This window comes from Oncorhynchus tshawytscha, linkage group LG15 (assembly GCF_018296145.1).
Source record: "Oncorhynchus tshawytscha isolate Ot180627B linkage group LG15, Otsh_v2.0, whole genome shotgun sequence".
NCBI classification, from domain to species: domain Eukaryota; kingdom Metazoa; phylum Chordata; class Actinopteri; order Salmoniformes; family Salmonidae; genus Oncorhynchus; species Oncorhynchus tshawytscha.
This window is the reverse complement of record NC_056443.1, coordinates 2,414,798-2,434,512: the sequence shown is the minus strand read 5'-3', so window position 1 is coordinate 2,434,512 and position 19,715 is coordinate 2,414,798. Positions and strand designations below refer to the sequence as shown.

General features: G+C 42.6%; 2 protein-coding genes across 3 annotated transcripts; both read right to left on the bottom strand.

Annotated features, from left to right (window-relative positions):
• Window positions 1-1,054: 1,054 nt before the first annotated feature.
• On the bottom strand, window positions 1,055-5,421 carry LOC112264548 (E3 ubiquitin/ISG15 ligase TRIM25-like). Of its 2 annotated transcripts, none has more exons than XM_024441220.2 (7): window positions 4,587-5,421; window positions 3,906-4,001; window positions 3,180-3,413; window positions 2,787-2,946; window positions 2,636-2,662; window positions 2,417-2,479; window positions 1,055-2,330 (listed from the first exon to the last, which is right to left on the bottom strand). In XM_024441220.2, the coding sequence occupies exons 1-7, from the start codon at window positions 4,899-4,901 to the stop codon at window positions 1,813-1,815; spliced, it is 1,413 nt and encodes a 470-aa protein (XP_024296988.1). In that variant the 5' UTR covers window positions 4,902-5,421; the 3' UTR covers window positions 1,055-1,812. The 2 variants fall into 2 exon arrangements, with proteins under 2 accessions (XP_024296988.1, XP_024296987.1); XM_024441219.2 differs by having other exon boundaries at window positions 2,636-2,680; window positions 4,587-5,272.
• Window positions 5,422-5,872: 451 nt separating this feature from the next.
• On the bottom strand, window positions 5,873-18,484 carry pkp2 (plakophilin 2). The gene is made up of 13 exons (XM_024441214.2): window positions 17,764-18,484; window positions 17,297-17,367; window positions 15,137-15,789; window positions 14,252-14,390; window positions 13,791-13,998; window positions 13,349-13,526; window positions 9,027-9,144; window positions 8,532-8,693; window positions 8,038-8,214; window positions 7,668-7,821; window positions 7,310-7,502; window positions 6,920-7,007; window positions 5,873-6,815 (listed from the first exon to the last, which is right to left on the bottom strand). The coding sequence occupies exons 1-13, from the start codon at window positions 17,951-17,953 to the stop codon at window positions 6,759-6,761; spliced, it is 2,388 nt and encodes a 795-aa protein (XP_024296982.1). The 5' UTR covers window positions 17,954-18,484; the 3' UTR covers window positions 5,873-6,758.
• Between the last annotated feature and the right edge of the window lie 1,231 nt (window positions 18,485-19,715).

Here is a 19,715-nt window from a genome sequence, read left to right as displayed (position 1 = left end):
ACATCCCACTGGGCACAGATATAAATTCAATGTTTATTTAACTGAAATGAAGTGGAAACAATGTTTATTTAACCAGTGTGTGCCGAGTGGGATGACCATTACCCAGAGTACAGTAAACATATGGTTTCTGTGTGTGTTGTGTGTCAGCCCTCTGTAGGAGGAATGATGTTCCTTGGCCCTCAGCCCCCCCTGCACCTCCCCCCTCCAGCAGTACCGCACTGCAGCTACACTCCACAACAGGGTTATCACTGCTTAGATGCATGAAAGTCAAGAGGTGCACAGGCACTGCTGCACAGGCACATGACTGTCCAGGGACTACGGACATGAGACTGAAACCACCTTGGGCAAGCAGCAGAAACAGAGCCCCACTCTACTCTTCATCTGTCCTCCTACAGTTTTATTAGATCTATTTTACAGAAGACCCACTGTACTGTCAGCTTTGGCATCTATTGGTTGCCTGTTTAAATACATTGTACATGGTTAAATGGTCACAAATGTCAACATTACTCAATTGGATCAAATAAAATATATATGTTTTGTTTTAAATAGGCAGGTTGCAAGTTGGGATGTATTTTATTTTCCTCCAGGTCAAAGAGATGTAAGAAATTAAAATGTATTATTCTCAGTAAAAAGTCTTACTAAATCCTGTCCTTTATCAAAAAGCATTCCATGTCATTTAAAAAGAGAGTCAATTGACAAGATCAAGGTGCTTCTACATCTGCATGGCTTGTTGTTTGGGGTTTTAGGCTGGGTTTCTGTATAGCACTTTGTGACATCAGCTGATGTAAAAAAGGGCTTTATAAATACATTTGATTAATTGATTGAACCAAACCCAGACAAAAACACAGAGGATGGAACAGGGTCAAGGGGAAGCACCACAACAGTGTAAGTGGATCTAGAGCTGTTCCCCACCACATCAATCACCCAAATTCCATCTCCTGGTTTTTCCTCACGTAACAAAACAACAACTCCCCAATACTAACTCTAACCCCCTCTCTCAGAAACTTAGTTTTGTTCTTTATTTTATCAAGTTAGAAATGATACTACAAACAAAAATGATTTATTTAATTTATTTTTGTAATCTTTAAAACAATGGCCCCACCCCTACCCCATTAGTAAAGCTGGAATCAAACATTGTAGATAAAGAGCGGCTTCGCAGCGGGACTCCTAAATGAAGTGTCAACTCCCTTCATCCAGGTCACGATTTTAAGCAAATCAACTTTCTCCAACTTTCTCAAGTGATCGGTCTTATATTTCCTTCCTATTTGTCACTGGGGCTGAGCTCCCTGCCATCCAGGACCTCTATACCAGGTGGTGTCAGAGGAAGGCCCTAAACATTTTTCAAAGACTCCAGCCACCCATGTCATAGACTGCACCTGAACAGCTTCTGCCCCGAAGCCATAAGACCGCTGAACAATTAATCAAATGTTTACCCGGACTATTTTCATTGACCCCCTTGTAGAGCACTGGCTCTATACACTCACACATACTACACTGACACAGACACACTTTCACACTCTTCGCATACACTGCTGCTACTCTGTTTATTATCCATCCTGATTGCCTAGTCACTTTTACCCTTACCTACATATTACCTCGTACCCCTGCACATCGAGTCAGTACAAGTACAACTTTTATATAGCCTCGTCATTTTATTGTGTTACTGTTTCCTTCATTTTCCCCCCTACTTTTTAACTCGGTATTGTTGGGAAAGGGCTTGTAAGTAAGCACAGTAAAGCCTACACCTGTTGTATTCGGCGCATTTGACAAATACAATTTGATTTGAAATACACTTGATTCTATGACGTTCAGTCAACACAGAGCCACAGATGATCCACAACCAGGACCAACCCAAAACCCAGCACAGAGGTCCTCAGTGAATGTGGTCTGGACTCTGTGGAGGAGGGTCATTGTATCCGAGACGCTGTAGAAGGCCAGAGTCCCTGCCCTGCTGTCCAGATACACTCCTACTCTGGTGGAGCAGGGGACAGGGATATCAGTCCTATTCTTATTGTGCCAATAGGAACAACTCGAGTTGCGACACACCAAACTCCAGGACTGATCATTGGAACCAAAGCAACATTCCAATCCGCCCTTCCTGCTGATGCTTCTGTATGTGATGGCTACCTCACACTCCCCCCTCCTATCCACCTCACAGTAGCGGGTTCCAGACAGATCCTCTTTACACAACACCTGGTAGTGGTCTGTGAATCTGTCTGGGTGGTCAGAATAAGACAGAGCCTTGTCACTCCATGACACTTCTCTATTGCACTCAGACAGACGCAGGTGTTGATACGCTGAGTTGGGATCCAACGTGAGATGGCAGTAGTCTAAGAAAGTGAAAAAATTAAATGAAGGTGAAATATGCATTTGTGATTTGTGATAAGGTGTGTGTGTGTGAGACGGTATTACTTACTCTCCAAGAACTCCACTCTGGTCTTGGGCTCATGATGAAAATGTACTTCAGCAGCAGCCATTACTATATAGAGTAGGGAGATACAGTGAGTAATTAATGTTTAATGAAGAAGCATTCAATACAAATATATACAAAATTAAACAAAGATTAAATATTAACTAATTGTGTGTGTGTGTGTGTGTGTGTGTGTGTGTGTGTGTGTGTGTGTGTATTACTCACACTCTGGTCTTGGGCTGAGGAAATAGACTTCGGAGACAGCCGTTACTATATTGTATATAGGCAGACAAATGGATGTATTCATTTATAATCAAGAAGCATTTAACAGAAAGTTAACCAAATATTTTATCTTCACTATATCTGTAACACTTACCTTTTCCAGGTATCTGGACCATTTCCTCCTTCAATACATCCTCCAGTCGCTCAATCATTCCAGAGATGGAGCTCTTCACTTCTTCAAAGGAGAAGTGCTGGTTGGCAGTGATATAGGGTAAGAGCTCAGATACAGGAGCCACACAAAGAGACTGGAAAGTCTACAGCAAGCGAGAGAGAGAGAGGAAGAATAGACAATAAGAAAATTGCGGAATTCTGGAGCTCAGAGGTTATATGTTGTGTAGAAGTAAGGAATCCTGGGTCATGTTCAATGGGCACAAACGGGGAACATATTATGAAACAAAAATAAACATTCCTATTGAACAAGCTCAGGTAGTTTCGTGCCTAGCTCTGAACACCACCCTGCCACTGTGGATAGAAAGAGTGATGTCACCTTGAGGAAATGAATGTTATCCTCTGTTTGTGCAAGCTGCTCCAGCTCCTTGTCTCTCCTCTTCAGCTCAGCTATCTCCTGCTCCATTCGCACCAGGAGTCCTTCAGCCTGGCTTACTGACGCCCTCTGGTGGGCGCTGATCAGCTCCTTCACCTCACAGCGCCTTCTCTCAATGGAGCGGATCAGCTCAGCAAAGACCAGCTCGCAGTGATCCACTGCTGCCTGTGCTGAAAGCTGTTACGAGAGAAGAAGAGAGAAGGAAGGGGGGCCATTTTAACCAGCACATTCACTCTGCACTCACCTAGACCCATAGATAACTCCTCTTTGCATTGTGTCATTATAGCATCTGTGATAGCATGGCCAGCGCAATTGAGGCGGTCTCCATTTTGACTAGTACATTTTCTTCCTCACAATTGGCTGATCCCTCCTGATGATCCGGTTGGACATGACTCCAACAAGGTCACCAGGAGGGATCAGCCAATGAAGTTGGAAGTCCCACCCAGTTGACTAAATTAAAATGGTAGAAGCCCTCTACAGCACTGCCCATGCTAATATGGCCTTTTGGCCACTAGAGGCCTCTATCATTCTCTATGCCTAGACCCCAGACAATCAGTCCCTATAGTGTGTCCCAGTGGCATTAGGCTCCTCCCTGGTTTTAGTTTAGAAATAGTACATAACTTTCTGCAAAATAAATGTACATACTCTAAATGGTTAATAAATACTCACTGAAAGGGACATCACCGCCTGTCTTACGTCCTGCATCTCCTTCTCTCTCACACAGATTCTCAGCCCGAGCTGCTGCCGTTTCTCCCTCAGCTGCCCCTGAAGAGAATAACATTTTCAAATGATTACCAAAATGGACAACAGTTTTCATAATCGACCAAGTTATGTTTTTGAGTGGGGAAATACTGTCATATGGCAAAAACATGATTATGCTAAACAAATCACTTAGACTAAATTAAATGATAAATGAGTGCCTTCAAGACAAAAAAGGTTACGATAGTTCAGAGTTCATGCCTCTGCAGTGTATGTAAATGAGTGACCTTTGACTTTTGAAGATTCGGTCTGGATGTTATCTGGCCCATCCTGCCGTTTACTGTAATCTACTCCATCCTTTGTTTGTTTTAAAGTGATTTTGTTGTGACAGCCTATTTTGTCTAACAGCGTTGGTTTTTGACTATCATCAGTCAATTTGAAAGCAGAATAGAGAATTTACAAATAAGAACCTAATTGTGGATTAAGTGATACTGAACCCAGAGTGTGTGTCACTGGAACAGCTCAACTTTGGAGTTGGCTGGAATTTCCTGCTCTTCCAGTTCCTGGCAAAACAGTCAGCAATAATGAAGCTGATCTCTAAATATAATACATTATAGATGGCAGTATAATGTTCCAGATCCTTAGGCCTACCTGTTTCTCCGTCCTCTCTGCGGCTGAGTCATCACGATCATATTTCACATCTTCAGGTCCAGAGAAACAAGAAGCAGAGGGAACCGTTTTGAAATCGGTCTTCAATTTCTCTACCAACTCAGCCAGCAGAATGTTTCGGTTCAGAGCAGGTCTTGGGGTGAAGGTCTGTCGGCACTGGGGGCAGCTGTGAATTCCCTTTTGGTCATCAAGACTCCAATATCCCTTGATACAGCCTTTACAGTAGCTGTGTCCACAGGGAATAGTCACTGGATCCTTCAGTAGATCTAGGCAGATCGAACAACTGATCGAGTCCATGGCCTCGAGTATTCTGGTGCACACACCAACCAACTGAGCAAAACAGTATCAGAGTCCCAAGTGGTGAATGCTGAGGAGTCGAAGAGAAAGGCTATCACATGCGCTGCTGTTACGTGAGAAGTGTTTACACTTCCTGTTTGGGTTGGGTCGTGGGTAATCTCGGAAATCCCAGACGTGTCCGCTATACGGAACATTGAGGGGTTCGATTCATCCCGTCCGGGCGCCCGTGTAGGCGTGTTTCGCTTCGGCTGAAAGTTTATTGCATTCGATTTGGAACCGGGCTGCCTCCCGGGCGTGAACCAGGTGCCCCGTTCAAAGGCCAGGGCGAAATCGTCTCAAAACAAAATTGACGTAGACCTAATTCAGCACGTACAGTAGCTAATAACTAGGATTCTGTGTTTACTCATGGAAAAAAATATTGATTTTGATAAAAACGCGTTATGTGCATGCTATCCCAATGAACAGCAGTTAGAAAATTCTAACATTTTATGGATAAGATTTTTATGTTTGTGGACGATGCCTTGTTGCCAAAATGATCGACTGGTGCAGATTACTATTCAATTCGAGAAAGGAGCACCTCCCTCCCCGCTTTCGCCCAATGACGTGACGGGGTTATGCCCGATGCCCCGCGGTTCAGCATAATCGAATCTGCCCATTGGTAACATTGTGGCAGGCAACCCGTCTGTCTACAATAGTTCGTTAGTGTCTTTGCCGTTGTCATGTATGTATAGCGCGAAGCCCTGATTTGTCCCTTACATCCTGGAAAACATAAGTAGTCAGGCTAAGAGCCAAAAATAGAAATGAGAAGTCATCTATAGGCCTAAATGGATCTGACGTTTACCGGGGATGACATACAAGCGCAGCCGATCAACGTTCCAGCTAACCAAAGAGATGCAGTTGGGAGGTGGCTGGGTGTATAAAGTGCTGCATCTTTGCTGTCAAGACTACCACCACAAAATAATCATTCAACCTTAATGATTAAACCACAATTGTATTTTCTTTTAAGCAAAGTAGTAAAACATTGTAGTAACAAAACGATGAAACACCTACCTAACCATACAGTTCCCAAGGAATCTCGAGTGCAATGTGTAAGGCTAACAAATATGTATATAAAAATATTTACTCGAAAACTGAAGCACAACTATCAACTTCAGATTGATAAAATATTGTGTGGCTTTTAGGCATTTTTTTCAGCACTCTGCAACCCTCTAGTTTATAGTGATTATTTGCATTACAGAGATATCAAACCAGGAGTGCTTTCAGCAGGACGCAACATTGTTACATTCAGAAAGCAAATTTCTATGTAGAACAAACTTGCCCTGCGACATGTAGAATAAGAAACCATGTCTTTCTGCGACGTTCGTGCCCCCCCCCCAAAAAAATCCATGATTGTGGATCTTTTTTATAGACCTTACAGGTAGTAATTTAATATTGTTTACATCCAACTATGTTAACATCAAAACTATATTTTACAACTTCAGTTATATCATTCATTAGACTAACATACATCATAATGATAACCTTATCTTGTCTCCCACTTCTATGCTGATTCATTTTCTTCCTCAAAATCCTTCCTTCAAATGGAATTCAAGTCATTGCTGATCCTCCATCAGTTTTGTTTTTAATCATTTTTTCCCCCCATTGTAGAGAACTTGGTCTGCTGCCAAGAGCTTGCAGCAATTGTTGTTACTGGAACAGACACACGTAAACTTAACACCTCACACAGTGGAGATGTCGACACACAAAACAAGTATTTTATAAAGCAGTGAATTGAGTCATCCAAGTCCACACAGAAGAGAAACTACATTATTGCCTCAATCGGCACAATGCTTTGTGATCGTCCACTTAGTCCCATATTTAATGTACAGCCTTTGATGTCCTGCTGTTGACGAAGTCTGCTTTTCTATATCCAGCCTACCAAATGATGCGAGGAAAAGCAACACAGATTAATTCAAGACTATTGTCACCACACAAAATGTTTCTTATCCTTTGGAGGTTATACTGTGTAGGGGCCTCACCTTCCTATAGGCCCGGTGGAGCTCTGAGTGGCTCCACATGCTGTGTAGTAGGATGCAGGCTGCCTGGCCAGCCCTGGTGGGACCAAACCTAAAGGGACACAAGGTCACTGTCATCGGACATAAAAGGAACAGTATAAAGCAAGGGAAGAGGTTTAACAGATTAAAATAAATTCCCTCCAATCCAACTCACAATGTTCAGGAATAATACAGTGCATTTTAAGCCCATCTACAGTCTTTTAATAGCATCAACCAACAGTGCCACATCGACTGTGCAGTCGGGCATCAGATTACTATGTACAGTATATCATGATGTGGTTAGTGGACATGTCAAATCCAGGCAATGTAGTCAGCCTGGAACGCAGCCGTGGTCTTCAGAAGCTACCCACTGACCCGTTGTCCTTTGCGCTGATGTTAATGATCTTGGGCAGCGCCCCGTGGTTGACGATGGCCCTGACGTGCTGCGTCTCGTCCTGGCTCAGGTTGATGAGGATGTGGCACAGGGACACAGTCACCTCTATAGGCAGGTCTGTGTTCGTGTCCGAGTTGGGTAACATGACCACCAGCTGTGGCAACACCTGTTTGACTACAGAGAGAGTGGAACACTTCGTGAGAGATTGTTTGATTTTCTACAGTGGTAGGTTTTTATGCTGCTGTGCTTTTACATACACTTACAAGTCCAAAGACAAATACTTTGTGGGACTTAAGTAGGACTAAAACATTGCGGTTGATGAGTCAATTCACAGCTCACCAATGTGAGCGTGAAGCTCTCTGTAGCGTGAGATGTTACATAGCAGGGACACAGCAGTCTTCTTCACAACCATCCCTCCTTCCTGGAGCATCTTCATGGCCTGGAGTAGACCATTCTCCCGCTGTACTATGGTGTGGGCGATGGCCTGGGATACCTGCCCATACAGAGCCATGAGTCCAACATCACCAACTGACAGTGAATATAGTAATGCATAATATAGTATTCACATCAATGTAATACTTACTATACAGTCAAGTCATGACAACATAATAGATGGTTGTATTGTAGTTATTCCAATCAAACCCATGGGAAAATCAATTCCACACTCCCAGAAGAGTACATAGACCATATATCTGTGATAAAGCCTTACCAGGCCGTTCCCAGCTGTGATGTTCTGCAGGGCTCCGATGGCAGCCTCCTGGGTGTAGGGACAAATGCTGCGGGCCATAATTGACAGGTACATGCGCACAGTGATGGCGCTCCACAGCCACTCTATCCCACAGGGACTACCCTTCTCCTCCAGCAGAGGGCGGTTTGGTTCAAGACGCTATAGGACCAAAACAACCAGAAAACTTTGAATGAAAGGGCCTCCTGTTAACTCCCAGATACCAGATTTCACATTCATTTTCAATTCATGTGTATAAGGCTTTTAACAATTACATTTGTCAAAGAAAACCGGGCTTAAAGAGTTAGTTCAAAATGTATGCTTCACCACTTAATTAACAAGGAAGCTTATCCATAACATAGGCATTGCCAATTTACTTTAGTGGTAATAACTTAATTTTAACCAGATAAAAAGGGCATGTCAAGTACATAAGGGCAACAAAGATGATAACAGCCACAACAGAGGTGATGGGAGCCCACCTGGATGATTTTGGCACTGCGGGAGCCGAAACAGCCGGGGGTCTTGGTCTTTGGAGCCAGGTTGAGTCGAGACTCATGGAGCTCGCTGGCCAACTTCTGTGGAAGCTCCATCTCCATCTGGTAGGAGAGGTTATGTAGGATGCACACACAGTTCTCTGTGGACTGTGAAGGAGAGAAGTGGTTCTGTTCAGGGGACTATGATTTTAAGATCAAACATTCTACAATGTCTATTGTAAAAAAATATATATATTTTTTTTTTTAAATAAAATTGGAGAACAGCTGGTTCATGATGTTCTCAATATTTCAACACTAAATGCAGTATTAAGTTGTTCTAGAGACAAATTGATAAAATATAGGCAAAAAGTCTTTAATTTCCCTGTGTCAATATTTATTCCACCTACAAATGTTTAGTAACGCTCGTAACGAAAAGAAACAAGTGAACATTTTGCACAAAAGCTTTTAGTAAATGTTACTTTAGTCCTTCACATGCAGTACCTTGTCATCAGGCTTGTAGTCAGCTATGGTCCCGCGGATGTAGTATACCAGGGAATCAATAAGGTTCTCACACTGCCGCATGGCTTTTCTCCCTTCTGGACCAGTCGAGCTTATGTTTCTGACAACAACAATGACAGGTTGTCATTATCGCCACTAGACAACAACAAAAGCATTCTTTACATTCTAGACATTGTCCAAACTGGCTAAATGTTTGTAGCAGAGAGATATTTGGTGTACTTTAAAAAGCTTTTCTGTTATCTGCAGATAAAGCCATTACAGTAGGTCACTGTAATAACATGTCTCCATGTGTTGAGAGATAGCAACGTGTTTCAAGCACAAAGGAAACATAAGCAAATGAGCAACATGAGTTAATCTTTCACTTTAATTTCAACCCCTGGTCAATGAGTCAACTGTTCCACTTCCTTTTAGATGAAGTCAAGCAAAAACACACGAGTTGCCTCAATACATGTGACCAAATGGTAATGATTTATTCCTAAAAATTCTGCAGCCTTTTTGTTAACGTCAAGTCAAATACAGTAACATTAGTGATGGCCCAAGGTTATGGCTGAGTTGGAGTGTTGTGTGTTTTCATTTTAAAATCAGGCCAAAGACTGAGGAATTCCTCAGAGTTACACAAGTCAATGGTTGCCAGGGCTTGATAGCACCAGCCAATATGGATTGAGGTTTCAATTCTACTAGAGCCACTAAGAGGGAGAGAGCTCCATTAATAATTTAGTCCCTGCCTGTTTTCAGTTGTATCGGTTGCTAGGCAAAAGCAAAACACTACTTGTTATACCATGTTGTGTTTGTCAGGTGGTATATCTGTGCCAAACCAAATCAATGGCTGTCAGATCAACAGGAACACAAGGTATGCAGGATATTGTTTCCAGCGCATTGCTGCTCCATCGAGGTGATGCTGCCAAGGCAGAAGTCATCATGCCTGTTTGCCAGGTAGAAAGGAGTAACAGGATGACGATGGCCTTTGAGGAACCTCACAGTTCTCACTCATGGCGAGGAGGCTGTCAGAGATAAATATAATAATCTTGACAAAGCCTTGTGAGATGTAACACTGTGGTGAGAGATGGATTGGACATGAACCGCCTGGGTCACCGTATAATAATTGGTGCCTTCAGAAAGTATTCACACCCCTTCACTCTTCCCACATTTTGTTGCGTTGCAGACAAAAATTTAAATGAATTTAATTGAGATTGTGTCACTGATCTACACACAATACCCAGTAATGTTAAAGTGGAATTATGTTTTTAGCAATGTTAACAAAGGAATTCAAAATGAAAAGCTGAAATGTCTTGAGTCAATAAGTATTCAACCCTTTTAGAATACAAATATGTGCTTAAGTCACATAATAAAGTAGCATCGACTCACTGTGTGCAATAATATTAACATGATTTTTGAATGACACCTCTGTACCCCACACATACAATTATCTGTATGGTCCCGCAGTTGAACAGAGAATTTTAAAGATTGAACAAAAAAAAAAGACCAGGAAGGTTGTTTTTTGTTGCCAATGCCTCACGAAGAGGCAGATGGGTAAAAAAAAAAGACATTGAATATCACTTTGAGCATGTTGAAATTATTAATTACACTTTGGATGGTGTGTTAATACACCCAGTCACTACAAAGATAGACACCGTTCCTAACTCAGTTCCCAGAGAGGAAGGAAACCGCTCAGTAAAACTGCAAAAAAAACATGGCAAAGAAATTTACTTTTTGTCCTGAATACAAAGCAAATCAAACAGAGTACCTCTCTTCATATTTTCAAGCATGGTGGTGGCAGCATCATCTTATGGGTATGATTGTCATTTGCAAGGACTACGGAGTTTTTTAGGATAAAAATAAACAGAAGAGCTAAGCATAGGCAAAATCCTAGAGGGAAAACTTGGTTCAGACCCAGAGACAAATTCCCCTTTCAGCAGGGCAATTACCTAAAACACAAGGCCAAATATACACTAGAGTTGCTAAAAAGACAATACATGTTCTTGAATGGCCTAGTTACAGTTTTGACTTAAATCTACGGCGAGACTAGTAAATGCCTGTCAAGTTATCATCAACAACCAATTTGACAGAGCTTGAAGAATTCTCTCATTAATAAGTGGGCAAATATTGTACAATCCAGGTGTGCAAAGCTCTTGAGACTTACAGAGAAAGAGACTCACAGCCAAAAGTGATTCTAACATGTATTGACTCGGTGTTGAATACTTATCTAGTCAAGATATACAGTTGAAGTCAGAAGTTCACATACACCTCAGCCAAATACATTTACACTCAGTTCAACAATTCCTGACATTTAATCTAAGTAAAAATGTCCTGTCTTAGGTCAGTTAGGATCACCACTTTACTTTAAGAATGTGAAATGTCTGAATAATAGTAGAGAGAATGATTTAATTCAGCTTATATTTCTTCCATCACATTCCCAAAGGGTCAGAAGTTTATATACATTCAATTAGCATTTGGTAGCATTGCCTTAAAATTGTTTAACTTGGGTCAAACGTTACAGGTAGCCTTCCGCAAGCTTCCCACAATAAGTTGGGTGAATTTTGGCCCATTCCTCCTGACAGAGCTTGTGTAACTGAGTCAGGTTTGTAGGCCTCCTTGCTCACACACGCTTTTTCAGTTCTGCCAACAAATTTTGGCAGGTCAGGGCTGTGTGATGGCCACACCAATACCTTGACTTTGTTGTCCTTAAGCTATTTTGCCACAATTTTGGAAGTATGCTTGTGGTCCAATTGGAAGAACCATTTGCAACCAAGCTTTAACTTCCTGACTGATGTCTTGAAATGTTGCTTCAATATATCCACAATTTTCCATCCTCATGACGCCATCTATTTTGTGAAGTGCACCAGTCCCTCCTGCAACAAAGCACCCCCCCCAACACGATGCTGCCACGCCCGTGCTTCACGGTTGGGACGGTGCTCTTCGGCTTGCAAACCTCACCCTTTTTCCTCCAAACATAACGATGGTCATTATGGCCAAACGGTTCCATTTTTGTTTCATCAGAACAGAGGACATTTCTCCAAAAAGTATGATCTTTGTCCCCATGTGCAGTTGCAAACCGTAGTCTGGCTTTTTTAATGGCGGTTTTGGAGCAGTGGCTTCTTCCTTGCTGAGTAGCCTTTCAGGTTATGTCGATATAGGACTTGTTTTACTGTGGATATAGATACTGTTATACCCGTTTCCTCAGCATCTTCACAAGGTCCTTTGCTGTTGTTCTGGGATTCGATTTGCACTTTTCCGCACCAAAGAATGTGTCTCCTTCCTGAGCGGTATGACAGCTGCGTGGTCCCATGGTGTTGATACTTGCATACTATTGTTTGTACAGATGAACGTGGTACCTTCAGGCATTTGGAAATTGCTCCCAAGGATGAACCTGACTTGTGGGTGTCCACAATGTTTTTTCTGAGGTCCTGGCTGATTTATTTTGATTTTCCCATGATGTCAAGCAAAGAGGCAATGGGTTTGAAGGTAGGCCTTGAAATACATCCACAGGTACACCTCTAATTGACTTAGGCTAATTGACATAATTTATCAGAAGCTTCTAAAGCCATGATGTAATTTTCTGGAATTTTCCAAGCTGTTTAAAGGCCCAGTCAACTTAGTGTATGCAAACTTCCGACCCACTGGAATTGTGATACAGTGAATTATAAGTGAAATAATCTGTCTGTAAACAATTGTTGGAAAAATTACTTGTGTCATGCACAAAGTAGATGTCCTAACCGACTTGCCAAAACTTTAGTTTGTTAACAAAAAATTTGTGGTGTTTGAAAAACGAGTTTTAATGACTCCAACTTAAGTGAATGTAAACTTCCGACTTCAAATGTATTAGTGTTTTATAGTGTAATATTATATCTTTCTTTGACAGAATATTTTGTGTAGATTGTTGAATTAAAAATCTTTTTTTAAAGACGTCCATTTTAATCCCACTTTGTAACACAACAAAAAGTCAAGGAGTGAATACCTTCTGAAGGCACTGTACACCATTTAGCAGAAGCTTTTAACCAATGCGACTTACAGTCATGCATGCATACATTTTACGTACAGATGGACCTGGGAATTGAACCCACTGTGCTGGCTTTGAAAAACACCACACTCTACCAACTAAGCTACAGAGGACCATCAATCAATAAATTATTCCATGATCATTCCAAACATAAATACTATACCCCTTTCTGCATCCCACTGCCGAGTGTCTATCCCAGGCTGCCCTAAGATGGATCCCTAGAAATACTTGACCACAGATACTACATAGGTCAGTGCCAAACACACAAATGGCCAATAAACGCCTTTGTCCAGACCAGACGACCTACCGGAGGCAGCCAGTGGCGTTGTAAAAGGTGTCTGGGTCAGCCAGCATGGAGTCTTTGGGGTTCTCCCCCTCAGACAGGCCTGAGCAGGGCACCAGCACAGAAGTGGTCAGGATCTCGAGGGCCTCTTTGGAGAGATGCTCCTTCAGCAGGTCATGGGAGGATAGGTTCCACAACAGCCCTGTGGAACATTTCATTCTTAGGTTACTGCTGTGTCATTACCATTTTACCATGTAAGTTCATGTAAATCACATATTCACAGAGCATCTCAGAATAGGAGTGCTGATCTAGGATCAGCCCCCCTCATTCATTATGGTTTAAAAGGATAAACTGATCCTAGATCCACTCTCCTGCTCTGAGGCACTTTGTGAATACGCGCCCTGGTCATTAATAAAGTGCTACGACAATTTCTTTCAGATCTACATGAGCAGGTGTTCAAACTAACCAGTGAGCTGCCGCCGGGTCTCTATGTCACGACTTCTCCTGAGCAGACACAGTGCAGGGGCCACGCCCTTGTTGTCCTTCACCTCCATCTTGTTCTCGCTGCTCTCGAAGACAACGTTTCGGAGCGCCCCCGCCGCTATGCGCTCCAGCTCCTCGCTGTCGCTCTGCAGCAGTTTGATCAGCTTGGGTATACCGTGGAGGTAGAACACCTGGGGACAGACAGGCAGAGATCTTCATCTACCCTTGTTCCTATGAAGAGTGAGCTCAACTTGAATTTTCATGCGAATCGCCCACATAATCTCAATAGAAATTGAAGGGAAAATACCCCTACCAACACAATTATTTGAAAATGGCACATACTGTATTATCAACATCAGCTATATTGTAGGCCTACAGCCCAGAAAGCCTTTAACATTAATTGAGCGGCCAAGTCAACAGTAGTAGAGATGGGCCCCAGCTCACCATCTTCTTAGCGTCAGCGCTGTTGAAACATTGGTTTTGAATAAAGCTGGCAGCAGTGATCTGCATCTCCTCATTCTCTTGGCCCAGCAGGTTCACTGCCCTCTCCAATGTCAGCTCAGGCACCTTGCTCTCTGACTTCCTGTGTATGGGAGAGAGCATTGAAGAGGAACTTCCTGTCATTGACAAACACACACACACACACACACACACACACACACACACACACACACACACTCACTTTATCAATCCCAAATTCTGATTAATCCAATTTCTCAACCTCACAACACTTTCCATTATATACACCTATTACCGAATCTGGGTAAATCATTGACCTGAAATTACAGATAAGCAACTGAACCACCAATAATTCTCTGGAAGACTCTTTTACAATAGCTTTAGTGCCAGCCGAGATAAGCCACTGAAATCTGGAACCAACAGGATCCTGAACAGCTTTTCTACCCCTAAGTCATAAAACTTCTAAATAGCTAGTTACAGTTAACCAAATAGCTACCTAGACTGCATTGACCCTTTTTGCTGCTGTTGATAATCTATCCTGTTTATTATCTATCCTAGTCACTTTATTCCTAGTTATACAGTATGTACATATCTACCTCAATTAACTTGTACCCTTGCAAATCAATTCGGTACTGGTACCTCGAGCAAGTTATCCTTACTCACTGTGCATTTATTATTACTTTTCTATTATTTCTCTATTTTCTCTCTGCATTGTTGGGAAGGGCCCGTAAGTAAGCATTTCACTGTTAGTCTACACCTGTTGTTTACAAAGCATGTGACATATAACATCTGATTTGAGATGTTGAGAACTAAATTAATTGCCAGATCTAATCATCTTCAGGTTTGTATGGAACGCATAAGCCATCTTACACCACAGTGACTTCCTTCACGTCTGTCTGCTGGATCTCTGGCTCCGCCGCCGCCCTCATCTGGCCCATGTCCACCTCCATGCTGACCAGTGAGGCTGGGTACGAAGGAGGCCATTTTGCTCCCACATGGCCCTGGCTCTCCTTCCCCACCTGGCCCAGCCAGGCCAGGCCCTCTGCTCTCTGGGTAGCATTGAATGACCCGTAGCCTGTTTGTCTCCTCGTCCCCTTTTGAACCTCCATCAGGTAGGGGCTGTTGTCGGTGCGAATCGCAGGGCTGCTGCACAGGAATGAGTGTTCTGCAGAGAGAGGCTGAGGCCCTCGAGTCTGTCTGAGGGACTGGCCCCAGTGGTAGTGGCCGCCGTTAGCGATGGCGTGTGTCCTTGTGCTACGGGCCATTTCTGAATGGGCATAACGCTGCATCAAGTCTGTCCCATACGACCGCTCCTCTGAAGTCCCCATCATGGGCAGCTGGCTAGGGCCGGGGAGGGTGTAGGTTCCGAAACGGAGTGACCCGTAGGCCAGACGGGAGCGAGGTAACTCGGGGCTGGTGACTGGGGTCAAATCCACCCTCTTAGACGGACTTCTTCTAGTCTCCTTCAAAGACGACAGGCTGCTGAAGTCCCTGCCTCCGGCCTGGCCAAAAGAGGAGTGTGTCTACATGGAAAGATGAAAAGCAGAAGTTCCCCCGTTTCAGATGGCTCACAACTGAATCAACCATAAAGACATTTCTGGTAATAATGCTAAAACATCTGTGTAAAGCTGTTGCATATAATTGGACACAGTCTTGGTGACTCAAAGCAACACAAAAGGTTTAGGGAAAAATATCCTACAAAATGCTCTCTGATGTCTGAATAACCACAGTTCTGTTTGTATTGTTGCATCATCCTGTATTGTGTTTTAAAGCCACACCTTACACGGAACCCAAACCGGCTGCGCGCGTGCGCCATCGTGCATACATTTATTTTGTACCCCCACACCAAACTTGATCACGACACGCAGGTTAAAATATCAAAACATACTCTGAACCAATTACATTATTTGGGGACAGGTCAAAAAGCATTAAACATGTATGGCAATTTAGCTAGTTAGCTTGCTGTTGCTAGCTAATTTGTCCTATTTAGCTAGCTTGCTGTTGCTAGCTAATTTGTCCTGGGATATAAAAAACATTGAGTTGTTGTTTTACCTGAAATGCACAAGGTCCTCTACTCCGACAATTAATTCACACATAAAACGGTCAACTGAATAGTTTCTAGTCATCCCTCCTCCTTCTAGGCTTTTTCTTCTCTTGAATTTATATTGAGATTGGCAACTTTCATAAATTAGGTGCATTACCACCACTGACCTCATTCGTCTTTCAGTCACCCACGTGGGTATAACCAATGAGGAGATGGCACGTGGGTACCTGCTTCTATAAACCAATGAGGAGATGGGAGAGGCAGGACTTGCAGCGCGATCTGCGTCAGAAATAGAACTGACTTCTATTTTAGCCCTTGGCAACAAAGACGCTCGTTGGCGCGCACGAGCAGTGTGGGTGTAATAATTTAATAATATAGATTTCTGAATTTATTTTGCAACACAAGCGGTGTAGTCAGCCTGTAAGGTTTCCTTTAGGAATCTTGAAGATATTATTCAATAAAACTGCAGTTCAATTCAAATTGTCTATGCGAGATGATAGAATTTCAGCGTTTGGTTGAACAGACAAAGGGGCGATAAATATGTCAAGTGTGCCAGGAGGAAAAGCTTTATTTGTCACATTTTTGAGATGGGTATCTAACACGCTCTGCCCTATGGGCTTGGGGCTTACAATAGCTGCACATCCCTGAGACTATCCAATTTGTTTTTATTCAAACCATATGGGCAGTACATTCAAAACCAATTATTTTAGGGGCAAATAGAAATCTAATTTCCCTGTTGTTTCTTGTGAAGTTTAACACCTCAGTGACGCACTAAATATGGAATTCAAGTAAAAAATATTTTTTTAAACACTTCACATATCCTCCAGACACATTGCACTTGACTGCCATGCAGGGTGAAGTCCCTTGCTCCGGAGTTGAATCACGTAGCTGTTATTTCTAACATTCAGGCTCTCTGATTATCTTTAGGGAGGCTAAAGCACCTGTGACTGTGGATAGTGGGTTGTGTATTATAGGACAGGCCTTACCTTCATGTTAGACCAGGTTCCATCTCTGGAACCGGTGACAATTGATGGCTTTCTGGAAAGATGAAGACTACCTGAAAGATACACCACATGTGTTCTGAAGGCCCATGCCATCGCACCAATTCCCTAATTACCATCTGGACACACGCCCTCTCCTATTGGAAAGGTAAATGGAGAGGACCACAAATACAGTAGGCTAGAGAAGATTGCAATCATGTTAGAAGACGATTATATTCAAGTATCATGACAAATACAATGTCACTAAGAATTTGACACAAATGACTAGGCCTGCATGTCCATTCGGTTGCATCTGGTTTCGACCCGTCCTGTATTTCCTGGTAGACTATGTCTAAACAGCCCCCCCTCCCCGCACCTTCAAATTCCCTTGTCGATTTCAATAGGCTAATCTTTACAGACCTTGTTTATTCGTGCAGACTCAATGAAAAACACATTGTAAACTACTATTTTACCATTGGACGTTGTCTTTTTGCCCTTACGAGCAAGTGTGAGCTGCACTTGTTGCTGAACACGAAAACTCCGGTCGGTTGAATGAGTCTTTGTATTATCCTCTGGTGGTAATGCCAAACTCGTGTCATCTGCGTCGACTGTGAATGAGTCTAGCGCAGGTAAAACTGACTTCATAAATGGCGGCGCTTCCATGATTCCGTAGCTCTCCAAAAGTGTAATTCCATAAAATAGCCCGCAGATTCATAAAAAGTGTCACTATAGTCCTTTCCCGATCCGTTCATACACAGTGACTCGATGTTTCCGAACAGTGAAGTATTCGAGTGAGTCCGTTCCGGTGCAAGCGAGACAGTTGAGTTCATTGCCACTGGGGTGTGGTCTGTATAGTCGACACCTGTAATATCATTTTACAAATAAGGAAGGCGAGGACACGCTGCAAAGAATGCCCAAAATATTATCGTTGATAGGCTACAAGGCCAACTCTCTGGCAAATAGCAACCCTTGTAGATCCGGGATGGGCAACTGGCGCCCTCCACATTATAGCCCCGCGGATATGTCTCCCCCAAACCACTTTTTTTAAGGAACTGTCAGGGTCTCAATTTACTGTTGATAGTTGGACTAGTACAATACACAAGTTGCTATTTCGAAATTTGGTTGTGCATCAGCAGTTTTTCTCTTATGTCAGTTACTGACTGTCACTCAGTTAGTTAATGTCAGCAAAACTTTTTTAGATTGGTTAGTTAGTCTAGCGCACAGCTATCTAATCATGGTCGAATTATGACACGCCCCAATTGATCATCAGATATCAAATAAAAAACTTCAAACATGTCTCCACCCTATGGCGAAATGTAAAAACATTGCAGGAAATTGTCTGTAAAACTGTAAATGTTTCTCTCTGCCCAACCTGGTCTCAGAGCATTTTGTATTATTATGTATTTAAATTCGAGACATTCCATTTATTATGAGTTTAGTATGGTATGTATTAACTTGTGGATGTCCATCATCCATTTCGTATTTGTTACAAATGACAATTCGTATGAAACTAATTTGCTAAACTTACGGTATGTTACGCATTCCTGGCTGATGTTAACTAGGTGGCTCGCACTAGCTAGGCTAGAGGTTAGCTAACATGCAAAGTAGTTGAAAAGTTGCTAAAGTTATACGCCCACCCATCCACCCTCCTTTTGTTCTTATATAATCATACAATACCAAATATAACATATCATACTAATTTGAGTGCCTCAGATATACATTCACAATGTTACATCTAGCCTGAGACCAGGCTGCTCCATTGAAAAAATTAGCAGAATTGCATGAAATGAGTTATACAATTGCAAAATCTTCCCTCTGGCCCAGGGAAAAATGTGTAGAATTGCAGGAAATGAACTCCAACTCTAATTTTCTCTTTGTTGTCAAGGGGTGGGGGGCTGCTAAAATGTTTTGCTTGGGGGGGGGGCAACTTCACTTAAGACCCCCAAAATGCTAGTGCCGGAACTGACTGCACTTGTGGGTTGGCAAACCACTGCGGCGCCAAATTTATTTATTTAATTTTTGTGGGGGCCCCCACCAACATTGCCCATCCTTGTTGTAGATAGCTGGTTCCCAACCTTTTTCGGTTACTGTACCACCAACTGGATTTTGTTGTGCCCATAATACCCTGAAGTACCCCCTCGTGCATTTTACCAGCAGGCCTATGGTCTCTGAGTATTCTCAAGTACCCCCTGTGGATAGGCCAAGTACCCCCAGGGCTCCTAGTACCAGTTGGTTGGGAACCAATTGTGCAGAATTTCTGGAAATTGTTTTTTTTTTTTTTTGCCATTGTTTCCATGTACTATCCAATCATGTCTGATATACAACACCTGTATCACACCTGTCAATTACTAATACCATTTGAATCTCACAAAGTCACACTTTATGATTTCTATACGACAGTTGGGTAGTTCTGTGTAATAATTGA